The sequence below is a fragment of the Montipora foliosa genome, chromosome 3 (assembly GCF_036669935.1).
Source record: "Montipora foliosa isolate CH-2021 chromosome 3, ASM3666993v2, whole genome shotgun sequence".
Classification (NCBI taxonomy): Eukaryota; Metazoa; Cnidaria; class Anthozoa; order Scleractinia; family Acroporidae; genus Montipora; species Montipora foliosa.
The window spans coordinates 49,654,509-49,669,508 of record NC_090871.1 but is presented as its reverse complement, the minus strand read 5'-3'; the positions used below and the strand labels follow the sequence as shown (position 1 = coordinate 49,669,508).

Below are 15,000 nucleotides of genomic sequence, written 5' to 3'. Positions count from 1 at the left end.
TGGGCGTCGACTTATGTCTCTCCAAGGAAACAAAACGGCCAATGGAACATTTTTCAATGGAACTAAAATAGTTATACAGGACTTTAGCACGGTAAGATCAGTTATTAAATAATGCACCTCAATCTAAAGAGAACACAATGAACTTACTTCCTTGAAAAAGCATGTACTGAGAAATGTCGGGGAATGTTTTGCCAAGGAATTATCTTCTGCCCTAGTTAGCTATCACCTGAACGTTAAGTGTGCATACTCGTGCATTCAGTTAAATTTTACAAAGCGTCATACAAAAATGTTTTTTTTTTAACTTCGGAAAGGCCTTAAAATGTTGACTTTCAAGACTGCCTAAAAAGGATATAAAACGCATGAATACATTTGTTAGTTTTAGAGCTAAAGTAAATTGAAAACCATGAAACTGAGCAAACTAGAAATGTGCATATGTACATTCGTTTTTCCATCACCAGAATAAACGGCACGTGAGACAGACGAAATTTCCAAAGCAAAGACGGACATATGACTTAGCAGGGATTAAATATTTGCAAAAGGGGAAACAGAATACAATATTCGCTACCTTTGTGAAATAAGATGCCCCAGTTAGAGTCCAAACGTAACTAACCTGCAGAGCCGGCGTTTTTTGGCAGCAAAGGATTTTAAAGACTTACATGTTTCGAACTTAGGTCCACCATTTGGAAAGCAGAGCGGTGCAAGTTGATTGTCCTCGCCCCTGAAACATTTTTTCACTCTCCTCAGCCCTCGGATTCCGATTCGATCCCCATCAAAATATGCACCTGCTCTGTAAGTGAAGTCCAAACGGAAAGAACGGGGGTTTGAGATTTGTTATTTACTGTCGTTCGTCGGAGTAAACTGGTTAGGAAAAACTGAATCCGTTGAATTGAGTGTGGCATACAGTGGAGTAGTTTTCTTCCCATTACCTGACACCTGGTCCGAGAGGCTGTCAGAATGTGGGCCTCTTGGAACGATAAAGGATATCTAACAGTTTGGTGTTGTGATTGAAACGCTATTCTTTATGATCTTGCAGCATAGAAAGTACTTCATCGTTCCAGAGAAAGGAAAATCGACGACAAAGTGTATTTACACAGATCTTGAAGGTGACATGATCCCGAGGCATTTATTGAAACATGCCACACTTAAATCGGTATGGCTCAAGTAATTTGCCATTCTTACTAAAATAAAAATTGGAGTTTAGACACCACCGAAGGAGAACTGAGAGAGTGAAAGTTGCCGGACATACTCCTACGCATGCCCTCCATAGTATAGCACGTTTTGGAACACTGCTGAATGTCTGGGAGACGTGATCGTGACATGAAGGTCGCGTACCATTTTAAGGATTTTTACGTATTTTCCCATTTCCTTTCCCTAAAATATAGCACCATGTTTTATTAATACCTTTGTGAACGAGATCTCACACTCTGCTTAATGCTTTGTAATGTTTTTTTTTTTTTTTTTTTTTTTTTTAAGGAAAGCATCGACGGAAATATGAGCCACATGTTCTTTCAAGTTAACAACGACACAGATGCTGACGTTTACCAAGCCAAGGGCCGCCATGGGAAGATATACGAAGTAGATGCATTAATTATTTTTTCTAAGAAATGTCAGGGTGCGGTTGCAATAACGGCTCTGGGGAATATTTCTGTGAACAATGTTTGTCTGTACAACCGAAACAAATTGAATGAACCCAAAGCTTAAGTTTAAACATCATAGAGCTACTTCCGATAGGTGAGTTTATTTTTGACGGGTTTGTCTCACTATATCTCAAGAGCTCATTGCTAACTATTGAAGGTCAAATACACAATGACTTACAAATAATCTGTGGACCCATATCATTTCACAGTCTATGCTGGCTAATATCTCATTGTTTGTTAGACTGCTTACGGTTCAAATTGTATGACTGCTTACAGTTTGAACTGTAATCCTGTTTACAGTGCGAACTGTAAGATTATGACTGAGGCAGCTTTATGTATTTTAGTTTGGACAGTGCTTCAACGTAAGGGACTTTGTCCACATACTGATGATGATTCCAGTAGGCTAAAAATTACAGAGATACATAGCTTAAGTCATATAAAGTGCGACGTACAGGGTTGTATTCCTAAGTTGTTTGTGTGAAAACCCAAACAAGCGAGGTACGAGCGAGTCGAAGGACTTTTGACTAAAAACAGCCAGAGAATATAACCCCATACAGTACACTTTCTATGAAGTGAGCTGTTTACTACACGTAAGACGAGAATTTTAGTTGACATAGTTTCCTTAACGCAAGGAGGAGGAAAAGAGGCGAGGAGAGGCGAGACAAGCACCGCTAAAAAAGAGGTCAAATCTAAAAAGCTATTTGAAGAATTCACGATGCACGATTCTGATTGCCTGGGAAAGGCCTTCACGCCATCGTTGATTGGTTATACTTCCACACGTGGAACAGCTGTACGTCATTCTGAATTGCTGTATGGGCTTTCCTCGCGCATGTGAAAATATATAAAGCGTATTAATAGATTTCTACAAATGAGTTTCATGGAAAAAAAATTTCCTGAAAAAAAAAATTAACATCTGAACTTCTGAAGATATAGTTTAAAGCTTTTTGCGATTGCGAGGTATCTGAAGCATTTCAAAGGTATGCTTCCATTCCGTGTTGTTTCAGTTGTTTTCATGGTAATTGCTGTTATTGTTTATTTTGTTACTGTCTTTCTTCTTGTTTCTTCCTCATCTACTTCCTCAGTCATATTGATTTCTTTTTCCCTTTTCTTTGATTCTCTTGTCATTTATTTTATTCATCACATTCCCTTTTTACTGTTCAATTTTGAAGCTTTTGGCCTTCAATGCAACACCTTGCATTTCACATTATCTCCTTCTCTCCATTCTTATTTTTCCCAGCTTATATCATTGTATTATATTATGTTAGATTTTCTTGAATTTTCCCAATGGCACTGTCCACATGCGCTCCAAAGAGCAGGAGATGAACTTCACTGATTATAAACGCCTGAACTGCTATCGGTACATCGAAGAAAATGATACCATCGAGGAGTCCTTTTACCATTCAAACGACTCAAAGCTTTGTAAGTGTTAAAGAAATTACCTTCTTTGTAGTTTGTACGAAGAGATTATATATTGCTTCATTTTGACAGTGCACCTTGATACTCCATACCGGCACATTTGACTAAACTGGCTCATTTCCTCATAATTGATAGATCATACTGGAAATTTAGAGTGAGGCAGGCCAGCTGACAATAGTCCTTGTTCTTATTATGCGTCCTGCTTTCGTTTTGTTGTTCATTTCAATGAAAGATAATAAGTTTTGATTTTTATTCTGATTTCAGATCAAGAATCCATTGCATCACCTGATCCGTGGATTGACCAAAACCTTCGTGAGATGATGTCATCCAATGCAACACGGTTTGAAAACGAAACCAAGTCATTATTTAACGACACAGAAGCTACGCATCCACCAATAATGTCCAGACGAAGACGTGGGATTGGCTGGCGCAACGGTTTTATTGATTGGTGGTACGCAAATTGGTGTGGACCATACCAGGGTGGTTACACAGATAATCCAAACAGATCTTGCAAACCTTTATGTGATAGGACCACAAGCCATGTTAACCAAGACTGTCGTAACTGCCTTCCACCTTTGGATACATTGGATGACGCCTGCATGGAGCATGACAGGTGACTATACTTGTAATGTACGTTACTGTGATATTAACTCACTTGATCCATGCAAGGAATATGATATTAATATGCTCCACCATTGCCTAACTCTGCAGTCATAAGGGGGCTCAGGTTTCAGGGAGGAAATTGCTGATTTCTTTCCGAGATTGTCTCACTTGTTCTTGATTCAAAGCCAAGATCTTCTGCGCTGGCTTTTTTTGTTAATCTAAAATCACAAGATCCCTTGAAACTTTGAATACAAACAAACGACGAAAATGATCTTGAAGTTTCTCTTAAATTTTCAGGTGCATCATAGATGAAGGCGATGGTCCTTGGTGGTGTCAGCCAATTGGAAACCCGTGTAAGTGTGACACTCCATTTGTCTGGAAGGCTTTCAGGCAGATAACGAGTTGTTCTTCTTCAAGCTGCCGCAGTCATGCCCTCCAAGTATTTATCGCTTTCTATGCTAAGCTGTCCTGCTGGTTTCCCATAAAGATGTGCTTTCCGTGGGTCAAATTTGTTTGCCGTTGCAAATGGTGTTCATGTCCAAGAATTGTAATCTATCGGCGTTGTGTTGTTTTCAAGATGTGTGCTTTGTTTCGTTCTGGAATAGTCGGCTAGCGTGCGTGACACTAAAAGTCAAGAGTTTGCCAATAGTGTTATTGTTATTTATCTGAGTTTACAAGTTGTCGATGTCAATAAATGAAGGCTTTTTAATCTTTCAGTTGAGTTGCGTTTTTTTCTCATTCATTGACTAGAAGCTATTGGTGAAAGCTAATTATTTTACAACACTATTTCAAACAATAAGCTGCACACTCTTTCTGCGACAACAATTTCGAATGCCTCCCTTTTTTGTCTACTGCGATTGCGCAGCTAGACACATTGCTGTCGAGTTGTAAGTCCGTAAATAAAGGTAAGATTTTTCCACTACTCATCGGAACCAAGAGAAAATTACGGAGACAGAGAGGGAGTTGCCCAGTCTAGCTCTAGTTATAAGTATTACAATAACCTTTGCTTCAGCAAAATTGCATCTAACAATTTGAGAAGATAACTTTTGCACGACCTTTCAGCCCGATTAACACACAACAAAAAAACACTGTGACAAGGAAGCTTTTTATTTACACAGAATCTCCTCTCCTATATGGACTTATGGACAAGGCTGTCCATACGTTTAAAACTACCAATCCTCCGTAGACACCGTGATGTACTCGTTGAGTACAAATTACTTGCAAGTGAAAAGGCAGAAACGAATGGACTTCACATCGTTTGAATATTTGGATGTCGTCGCAAAATCTTGGCTTGCCTTTTCGGCTGGTTACTGTCCATAGGTCAACGCCTTTTCAAGAAAATGGCTTAAAAGAAGGTGACTTTCTAGATGAATTCCTTAAACTCTTGGAACAGCTCTGTGTTACTTCTAAAAAATTTTTGATTTCTGGTGACTTCAAATTCCAAGTGAACAAGCCGTCAGAAATTTATCCTAAAAAGTTTCTTTGCCTCCTGAAACTATTCAACCTGAAGCAGCACATTTGCGACTCCACCCACAAAAATGGTAACACCCTGGACCTGCTGATAACTAGATTTGAAGATGAGACCGTCAGGGATATTAACAACATCAACTCAGTATATATTGTCCAAGCATTACGCAGTCCACTGTCAATTGGACTTGTGTACAGGCTCCATTTGAACAAAAAGAAATAACTTATCGTAAAGTTAAAGCAACTGAAATGGTTTCCCTACGCTCGGAGTTAGCTTACCCGGATCTCATAAACACCACTGCCTCTAATGTTACATCCAACCAACCAAGGGGTTTTTCCTAACCAAGGAGTTTTTCCTCCTGTGTCACCTGACAATGCCAATAATGATAGCCCTCACCTTAATTCGATCCAGATTTCCATTTCGGAGGTTCGAGATGTTCTTTTGGGTCTTGATGTGACCAAAGCTGTTGGTCCTGATAGTCTTTCACCTAGGGTTTTGAGGGAATGTGCTGACATACTTTCACCTTCACTTTGTGGCATTTTCAATAAGTCCTTGTCTTCTGGCATTCTTCCCTCCGGTTTTAAGGAAGCTAATATTATTCCAATCCACAAGAAAGAAGACAAGGAGTCAGTTACAAATTATTGTCCAGTTTCCCTTTTGTCTTGTGCCAGTAAAGTGATGGAGACGTGTGTGCTAAACAAAATCTATCCCATACTTGAAAATCAAATTTACTATCTTCAGCATGGTTTTATCAAGGGGCGATTATGCACTACCCAGATGGTGTATGTATTATATCACTTGGGTAAAGCGCTGGATTGCTCTGGTCAAGTTGATGTTTTATACCTTGATTTTTCCAAGGCCTTTGATTCAGTGCCACATAACCTCCTCTTGTATAGACTCAATCAGTATGGTATAAATGGGAGCCTTCTGAATTGGTTTTCAAGTTATTTAATGGGGCGCAGACAAAGGGTAGTAATAGAAAGCAGCTCCTCCGATTGGTTGCCAGTAGTTTCAGGATTTCCTCAAGGGTCTATTTTGGGACCTTTCCTGTTTCTGCTGTACATTAACGACCTACCTAGCATTGTTTCTCCAGAATCGACCCTGGCCTTGTTTGCAGATGATTCAAAGTGCTTTCGGTCAATAAAAACCTTGGATGATTGTTTGGAGTTTCAGGATGACGTGTCTGCAATCAAGAGCTGGGGTGACTCTTGGGGGATGCAATTTAATTCCAGTAAATACAAAATTCTTCGTATAACTAGGTCCCTACATCCTCATAGCTATGCTTATTATATGGGAGATAACTTGATTAATCCTGTTAATGTTTATCGGATCTTGGATTCATGGTGGCAAGTGACCTTACTTGGAAAGTTCATGTTGACTCCATTGCTAAGAAAGCTAATCGCTCATTAGGTTATATCAAACGCACATGTGGGTTTAAAGGTCCGGGGCAGGCTAAGAAATTATTGTATTTAACTATGGTGCGTAGCAAACTGGAAGTTGGAGTCCCTGTCTGGTCATCTCATCGCAAGGAGAATTTAATGAAGATCGAAGGTGTCCAACGTAGGGCTACTAGGTTTATTCTTCGATCTGATATTGATTATAACGATAGACTAAGTGCCTGTGGTCTCATGGCTCTCTCATTGCGACGAGAAATGCTTGATCCTTCTTTCTTGTTCAAGAGCAGACAAGGGTTTTATGCTCTTGACCTCTCTGATTTCTGTTCTGAATACTGTCCAATAAGGCGTACGAGAAGAGCTAGCAAAGGGCCGTTATACAATTTACCTTCTTTTAAAACAGAAACTTTTGCTAATTCCTACATCAATCGTATTGTTCCTTTATGGAAGAACTTATCATTTGAGCTACGTCAGTGCCCTTCTTTATCTATTTTCAAACGACTTCTTAAGAGTAATTATCTATCCCTATTTAATGATCAGTTTACTAGTTCTAATACTTGTTCCTGGATAACTAAATGCCGCTGCGCTAACTGTAGATCTAAATTTTCATCATTGATATAATTTAGTTTGTTTTGTACTATTTATATTTATATTTATCTTGATGTTTCTTTTCCTTGGTTATATTTACATATTTTTTTTCTTTTAATTTTATCTTGGAGGGCTTATCTATAGGTGGTTTTCACACCTGTTTAGCCTTTCCTCAACCTTGTTGAAAGTCTAATTAATAAATAAATAAATCCCTCATCGAACGATTTGAGAGTACACTATCCAAGCTGCTGAACGCTTTTAAGCGTTCACCAGCTTGGATAGTGCTTAAAAGCACTTGTAAAAAGGGGCACTGTTACAATCAGACCGTATGCGCCCTGGTATAATGATTCTAACAAACAAGAAAAAACGCAGGAAACTCGAACGTAAATGGCGTACCTCACGCCTCGCCTTTCATAGAGAACAATATGAGAACCAGAACACTCTTGTGAATAACATGATTACGGATGCAAAATCTGATTACTAATCAGCTATAATTGCAGAAAACAGGTTCATCCAAAAAATCCTTTTCAACACTGTCGATCGTCTTCTTTATCGTAAAGCAGAAAAGCACTTCCCGACTTCTACCTCAAAGAGCCATCGTGCAATGATTGCGCTATTTCCTTTTCGAAGAGGATATCTAATCTCAGGAGTGAACTGTCAAAATAGGCTGCCGCCAACTAGAAATGCCACGTGAAATGTGATGCGCAGTGGAATTTTTGGATTTCAGAATGATGAGCCTAAATGAGATATATGGAATATATCTAAGATCCTCGGGACAGAAGACCCGTGAATTGGACCCTTTTCCCTCTAACTTGCTAAGGGAATTCCCGGATATTCTTCTACCAGTTATAATTAAAACTGTCAACATATCCCTCGAGTCTGCCGACTTTTCGCAGGACCTAAAAAGGGCACTGGTAAACCTATGCTCAAGAATGACTCACTAGATTTTGAACAATTTCTTTGGCATTTCAGGCCGACTTCAAATCTTAAATTTCTTTCCAAAACAATTTTAAAAGCAGTCGCGTGGCAAAAAATTGACTACTTGCAAACTAATGGCGTAGAAGAACACTTTCAATCCGCAACAAATTATATTGTAGTACGGAGACAGCCCTTGTCAAAGTGCAAGACGATATTTTCCGTGCTATTGATAAACAAGAGATCACCAAACCAACTCCTGGACCTGTCTGCTGCGTTTGACACAGTGGACCATAAACCTACTACTATCACGACTGCAAAGAAGGTTTGGAATCCTTGGCAATATCATACAATACAACACGTTATTTAGCAGGTAGCACATTAACCTTAAACAGTTTTCTAACACGTGATTCAGGGAATATCTTCAAGGAAGAATTCAGCTCGTCCAAGTCTATGTTGTGGAGTTCTCCAAGGATCCCTTCTCGGACCAATCCTCTACCTACGGTATACAGCTGCACTCGGTGACATTATCATGATCCGAAGTCACGGTCTGTCATTCCATCTCTTCGCTGATGATAGTCAGTTGTACACTTCATTCGAGTCACTTATGGCCACTCCTGATGATATTACTGCTGCTGTCCACAGGACTGTCCTCTTGAGTTTGATATATTCTAGCTCATCAAATTCGTTGCAAGCGCCTGCTCTTGTGCTGCCATAATAAGACTCTCAGTCTCCCTTTTTACATTTGCTTTCTTTAACCAAAGAAAATTCCCTAATATTTCTTCCGTCTGTCGTGCAAATTGTCCGTGCATAACCTTTTACCTCCACTGTTTTTTTTCTTTCGTTTTTCTTACGTATCTTATACTTAACCTCTGTTTCATTATTATGACCACCGCTGATCTTTCTAGCAGCCTTTATCAGTCTTTCATCACTATCATTGATATATCTCTCCAACCCCAAGGTAGCAGATTCGACACAGTCTTCAACACTAATTAGTCCTCGTCCACCTTCTTCTCTCGGTATGTAGATACGATCGACATTACTCTTTGGGTGGAAACCATTATGCATGCTAAGTAATTTCTGGTCTTTCTATTTAGATCTTGTCACTCTGACTTTCTGCAGTCTAGGAATGCAGCAGAATATCTCAGGAGAGGAATAGCCCTCGTGTTGATAGCTTTGACAAGGTTATCCCCATTAAGTTTCGTTTCTAAAATCTTCCGTACCCTCCTTTTATATTCTTTGGTTACTGTTTCTTTCATCTCCTCATTCTTAATCCTGTCAGCTTCTAATATGCCCAAATACTTGTAATTATCACCGTCTTTCAGTCCTTGTATGGTTTTGTAGTCCGGTAATTTTATACTTTCTGATTTAACAACTTTTCCACTCTTCGTTAGTAATACAGCACACTTTACTATTCCAAATTCCATCCCTATATCTTCACTAAACACCCGCACCGTTTGGATTAGGGAGTCCACCTCTTATTATTATTATTATTATTATTATTATTATTATTATTATTATTATTATTATTATTATTATTATTTTATTTTATTTTATTTTTTTATGTAAAGATTATAGCTGTATTTCAAATTCAAACAATATAGCCTAATTGAGGGACCACCAAGAATTGTGTTGGGCCCTTTCACAACTTCGTTTTTATCATGGATTTTACTCACTGTCACTCTGGACAAGCCCTGATAACACTTTTCGGATTATTGTCTCACTGTCCATTAAAACTGTCTTCTGCATCCCCGCAACAACCTTTTTCCACAAATCGTTTGTTTCAAAAATATTTTCCAGTTCCTTGGCTGTCTCTTTTATACCTCCACCGAGTGCACAGTTCACAAGAGGCACAACTCTGACTTTGAAACCAGGTCTTCGCTCTCTGAGTTCAAATGCAAGCTGTCTGTAATTTGCTTCTGTTTTTTCAATTCTCTTCTTTTCGATGTTATTTTCTTGTGGGCACACCATATCACATATCCAGATATTCTTCTTTTCCTTTTCTTCAAGTATCAAATCTGGTCTTCTAGATGTTGTCGTCCTTCTCAAATTAAACTCAAAGTCCCACACCAGCTTTGCTTGAGAATTCTCCAAAACATGTCCCCTTGACCATTTTTCCTGGTACCATTTCACATTTTCCCAATATCTAACGAATTGTATTCCTTTGCCCACGAAACGGCTATCACCATTTGTTCTCTGTTGTGTCTTATTACGTACTCACTGTTTGCTATCGCTTTGCATCCAGCAAAAAGATGTTGTACAGTCTCTTTTTGTTCACCTCACAATCTGCACTTACAGCCTTCACTGAGCCCCCTTTCGGCTTTCCATGCTCTTGTTTAAATCATTTGCTCTGGCATTGACATAATGGCCGATGTTTTTCTGGGTGTATTTCTGAGATGATTTCGTGAGGTACATAATTTCGTGGGTATACAACTACATTGGTTGCTTTCACCACAGCTAAGGAGCCCAATCTACCCATACCCGATAGTCTCGGAGGTTTTATATCAGAGTTTTCCCTCTCCTAGAAGAGCTGCCTTCACCACAGCTAAGGAGCCCCATCTGCCCCATTTATTATTAATATTATTATTATTAATATTATTATTATTATTATTATTATTATTATTATTATTATTATTATTATTATTATTATTATTATTATTAGTTTAGTCTGACATGCCTGTGTTCCATTTGTTTTTTGATGCTCATAGTTGACGTTTTACAACATACAGTTTATATACCTTTCAATAATTCTGAAACTATTTAAATAATGCACGACCAAATTACACCCTTTAGATTTTTTATACAATTTGTGTTACGTTGTAAGGAAAATTGCCTGACAGTCAAGCATTTGAAAACGTTTTCGTTGTAAGGACCTGTCTCTACATTTTCAATTCTGTTTTGTGTACTCCGTTTAAAACTTATTCTCCAACGATGCAAATATCCAACATATAACATCTGTGCTCATGGTTTTCTGCGGTTCAAGTGATGCTCTATTCCTCGCTTTTGCTGAGTTACGTTGCTTGCTACGACAAATTTACGACAAAGATCTGAGACTGGTTTCCACCAATAAACGCTATCTCCTGGATAGTTTGTACAGTCTGCATGACAAACGGAGGGGATGTAGAGAATTTCAAGATCTAAGGAGTTTCACTGTACATCTTCTTCCCACCGTTGCAGCCTCTTTTCATGAGATATACATTTACAATTTTTCTGGGTTTGTACCCTCTCGTCATCAAGCCATGCTGTGATGCATCGGTGTGTACAATGAATGGCGCGTTATAATCTGGGTATGCCAGTAGAGAAGGTGAAGTTATTTTACCTATTAGGGTAGCCAACGCAGACTGGTGCCTGCGTTCCCACTCCACTGGTGACGAAGATGGTAACTGTCCACTAGGCAACCCTGGGCTCTGTCTGGTAGCATTCTTTTTTCCCAGCAGGTCATGATTGAGGAGATCGTAAACGGGTTTTGCTATTTGTGCAAAGTTTTTGATATGAAGGCTCACGTATGTTGTAAATGATTGATAAGGACGTCCAACACGGTCCGGTTTCGCCGCCAATCCACTAAATTGCTAGAAGATTACTCACGGGCACTCTTTCCCCTTCTCTATCAGTATTTTCCTTTTGTTGCTTTCTCAAACAGCACAGATCCATGGTGGCATCCATAATACATGTATATCCAAAGATAGGACAGGGGTGGAGTGGGTTATCCTTCCGGCAAAGACTATTGTTTTGGCAACTTGGGAAATAAAACATTTCGGCTTTCTTGGAGCCCTTTAGGACTTGGGGGGCTTTTATGGCACCCGTAGCTGTAGATCACATGAAAAAGTAAGTCTTTATGGACTCACACTGAGTTGCTGACCCTTAACTATCTATGATCTATTAATAGATCGCAGATAGTTTCTTTTCTCGCAAATAAACAAAGCAGCCGGCAAGGTTTCCACTTTCTTTTGAAAGTGCTGGCCATTTATTTCTTCCCCGATGCATTTTGTTGATTTAGGACAGATTAAAGTCCACATTACATTTGGATTCTACCCAAAAAGGAACTGGCATAGCGCGTTAGCGGGGTAGACTCTGGATCGGGCGATCCTGGTTACTAGGCCGTTGACATGTCGTCTTGGGAAGGCAATTTTCTTTAACAGTGCCTCTCTCCACCCAGATGTATAAATGGGCACCAGTGATTATTATCCTGTCCAGCAAAGAAGAGCAGTAACCAATTTAAGCTCCAGCAGGTACGAGCAGGCACTAGGCCTTGTGACGACTTACCTTATCACCTACAGCATGCATAATGGCCCTCCAGGGCGATTACCGCCCAGGTTGCTTCCTATTACCAAAACCAGAGTTAAGGGTCAGCAATTCAGTGTGAGTCCATAAAGACTTACTTTTTCATGTGACCTACAGCTACGGGTGCCATAAAAAAACCCCAAATCCTTAAGGGCTCCAAGAAAGCTGAAATGTTTTATTTCCCAAGTTGCCAAAACAATAGTCTTTGCCGGAAGGATAACCCACTCCACCCCTGTCCTATCTTTGGATATATATGCAGTATGGATGCCACCATGGATCTGTGCTGTTTGAGAAAGCAACAAAAGGAAAATACTGATATAGAAAGAGAAAGAGTGCCCGTGAGTAATCTTCTAGCAATTTAGCGGATTGGCGGCGAAACCGGACCGTGTTGGACGTCCTTATCAATCATTTACAACATACGTGAGCCATTTACACTGGAGCACTGGGTAGGAATAAATATTCAGTAAATAAATCATGCCATTGAGGTTCTCATACAAGTTCTATCATAATCATTCTCTGCAATATCAAGGAGACGAATCTGCACGAGAAAACAACTGAATTCCAAGTCAGTCATAGCCAGCAAACTACAATGACCTCGTCACGTGCGGTATTAATCGACCTGTGCATATCCAACTCGCAACGACGCACTTGCGACCAATTTATCGCTGGGGCTAAAGTTTTTAATGTTACCTCACTTTTAAGGGATTCTAGGAAAGGGGCATGTCTGTAAAAGTGAAGCCAGGTAAGCGTTTTTTGTCAGTGAATTTATCCAGACACTTTGCAAATAGACTGGAAGAGTGATTACAATTGCAATTTGTGTTAGACGATTCGCTTTAATTATATTCGAAATTTCTTATAGGTTCAAAACGATTCTCAAGTAGTGTCACGACAGATGTTGTGGTTGCATTTAAAGAGAACGATAAGTTCTTTTTTCTTCAGAAAATATTAAAGCCCAAACAGGTGGGTTATAGTATTACTGAATGGAACTACAAAGCTTGCTTATATCCTGATTTAATTAGCGCTCCATTACTTACGGGCCACAGACGCGATACGTAATCTCGTACCCAGATCTTACTCTGTCACTGGAAATGTGAGATCTGGCAAAGTTCGACAATACACCCTTTTTCATTGGCTACTAAAAAAAAAGGTTGCAGCAATGCAATTTACGCTTGGATTTGCTTATTTCGTGGGACACTTCAGTGAAGGTAAAGGGAAGGTTTAGTTTTCGCAAGTGCATGTGCTGTTTCGAATAAATAAGTCTAAGCGCTCGTTTCATTGATTCTGCAGTTGCTCCGACAATTAAACAATCTGGACCGTTCAAAAACAATCGCCTGTAGCGCTTCTTTCTGTTTCGGCTTACGTTTAAGGTTTCCTTGTCCTCTAACCAAAAGAATCTCTTCACGAATACTCTCGAAATCCATGTTTATTCCGCAAAATCACCCAAAATCACAACAGAGAGTACGAACATGCACAGTGATAGAAAAACCCGTATTTCGGGCCTCGCTGGCATTGAGCATGCTCGAAATCGAACTTTACCAGATCTCCCTTCCGTATGACCATGGGAGATCTGGGTACGAGATTACGTGATACGTTGAACAAATTGAACAAAGGAGATAAACTTAACATTGCAGCTTGGACGAAAAAAAATTGCAATTTTGCATTGTGATTTACCGGCAAGAGATGTGTTGTTAGGTAAAGAGAAAGAGTTTTCGCAGCGGCTCTATTATCCGTAATTTTCAAGACTTCTTCCAAGTAATTTATAACCGCTGTCGGACCACTATCTGATCGGTCTTAAAACAATCACATAAAAATTTCTTATTAACGGCAAGTCTTTTCGGGGGCAATTTACTTCAGAGTCTCTTTTAACCATAACTTGGAAGGAAAAAAGATAATCGAAATTAAATGGCTGATTTTCGCAGACACGCTTTGTTGAAACTTTGACCGGAAGTGGCCTGGTTAGCCATCTTCTCGTAAGCTTTTTTCTTAGTAAAAAGCCTCAACCTTAGTATTTTTTCTTGATATTACTAAACTAAGGGCTGAACTTTGCAGGGATACTAAGACCTCAAGATATAAAACGTGGGCATGGAAAATATTTGGTCTGAAATACAGGCCATTTCCGGTTGCTTCCCATATGCTTTAAATATGACCAAGTTGTGATAACAGCCACAGGCTAGCGAAACATTTCCATGAGCTAATGTTCTCACCCATAAAAGCCTAAGGATAGGACTTTACAAAAATGGTTTTTGGTTTTTGCCTGAAATTATTTCATGTTGCGAAAAGAGAGATTTAAAAGTGGCCAAAATTGCACTGAAAATCTGCCTCTGGGGACCCCTGAGGGGCTGATATCCAGAACTCAGCTAAAAAAAAGTCGTTGAAGCTGAAGTCGACATAAGTACTTTGTGTACCAATTTTAAGCGAAATCGGCCGACCTTCATTTCCAAGTCTGCCCCGGTCTCTCAGGCAGAAGCTCCTAAGTAACGATTTCATTCTCACAGCGCTCTCACAGCGCCGTGACATAGTGAAGTATTTGAATGATTGAAAAGAGATTGGTTTGTGCCGTTTATTGCTTCAACTGTGAATACTTTACGTTCCAGTCGAGTGTGACAAGCTTCGTAATCTTTGTATTTGTCTTAACGAAAAGAAAACGATATTTTTTAAGTTTCACTCTTTTGCATTTTGTACGCTTGACAGTTTTAAT

At 39.4% G+C, this 15,000-nt stretch overlaps 1 protein-coding gene across 1 annotated transcript in view; it reads left to right on the top strand.

The window, feature by feature from the left end:
• LOC137997566 (uncharacterized) overlaps positions 1 to 4,472 on the top strand; it is a 14,211-nt gene extending 9,739 nt beyond the window's left edge. The window contains exons 4-9 of the mRNA XM_068843642.1: positions 1 to 91; positions 1,034 to 1,150; positions 1,474 to 1,575; positions 2,903 to 3,056; positions 3,318 to 3,666; positions 3,954 to 4,472. The exon at positions 1 to 91 is cut by the window's left edge and continues 283 nt beyond it. Coding sequence (XP_068699743.1) covers positions 1 to 91; positions 1,034 to 1,150; positions 1,474 to 1,575; positions 2,903 to 3,056; positions 3,318 to 3,666; positions 3,954 to 4,269 — 1,129 coding nt within the window. The 3' untranslated portion in view covers positions 4,270 to 4,472. The remainder of the gene's footprint in view (positions 92 to 1,033; positions 1,151 to 1,473; positions 1,576 to 2,902; positions 3,057 to 3,317; positions 3,667 to 3,953) is intronic.
• Positions 4,473 to 15,000: the final 10,528 nt, after the last annotated feature.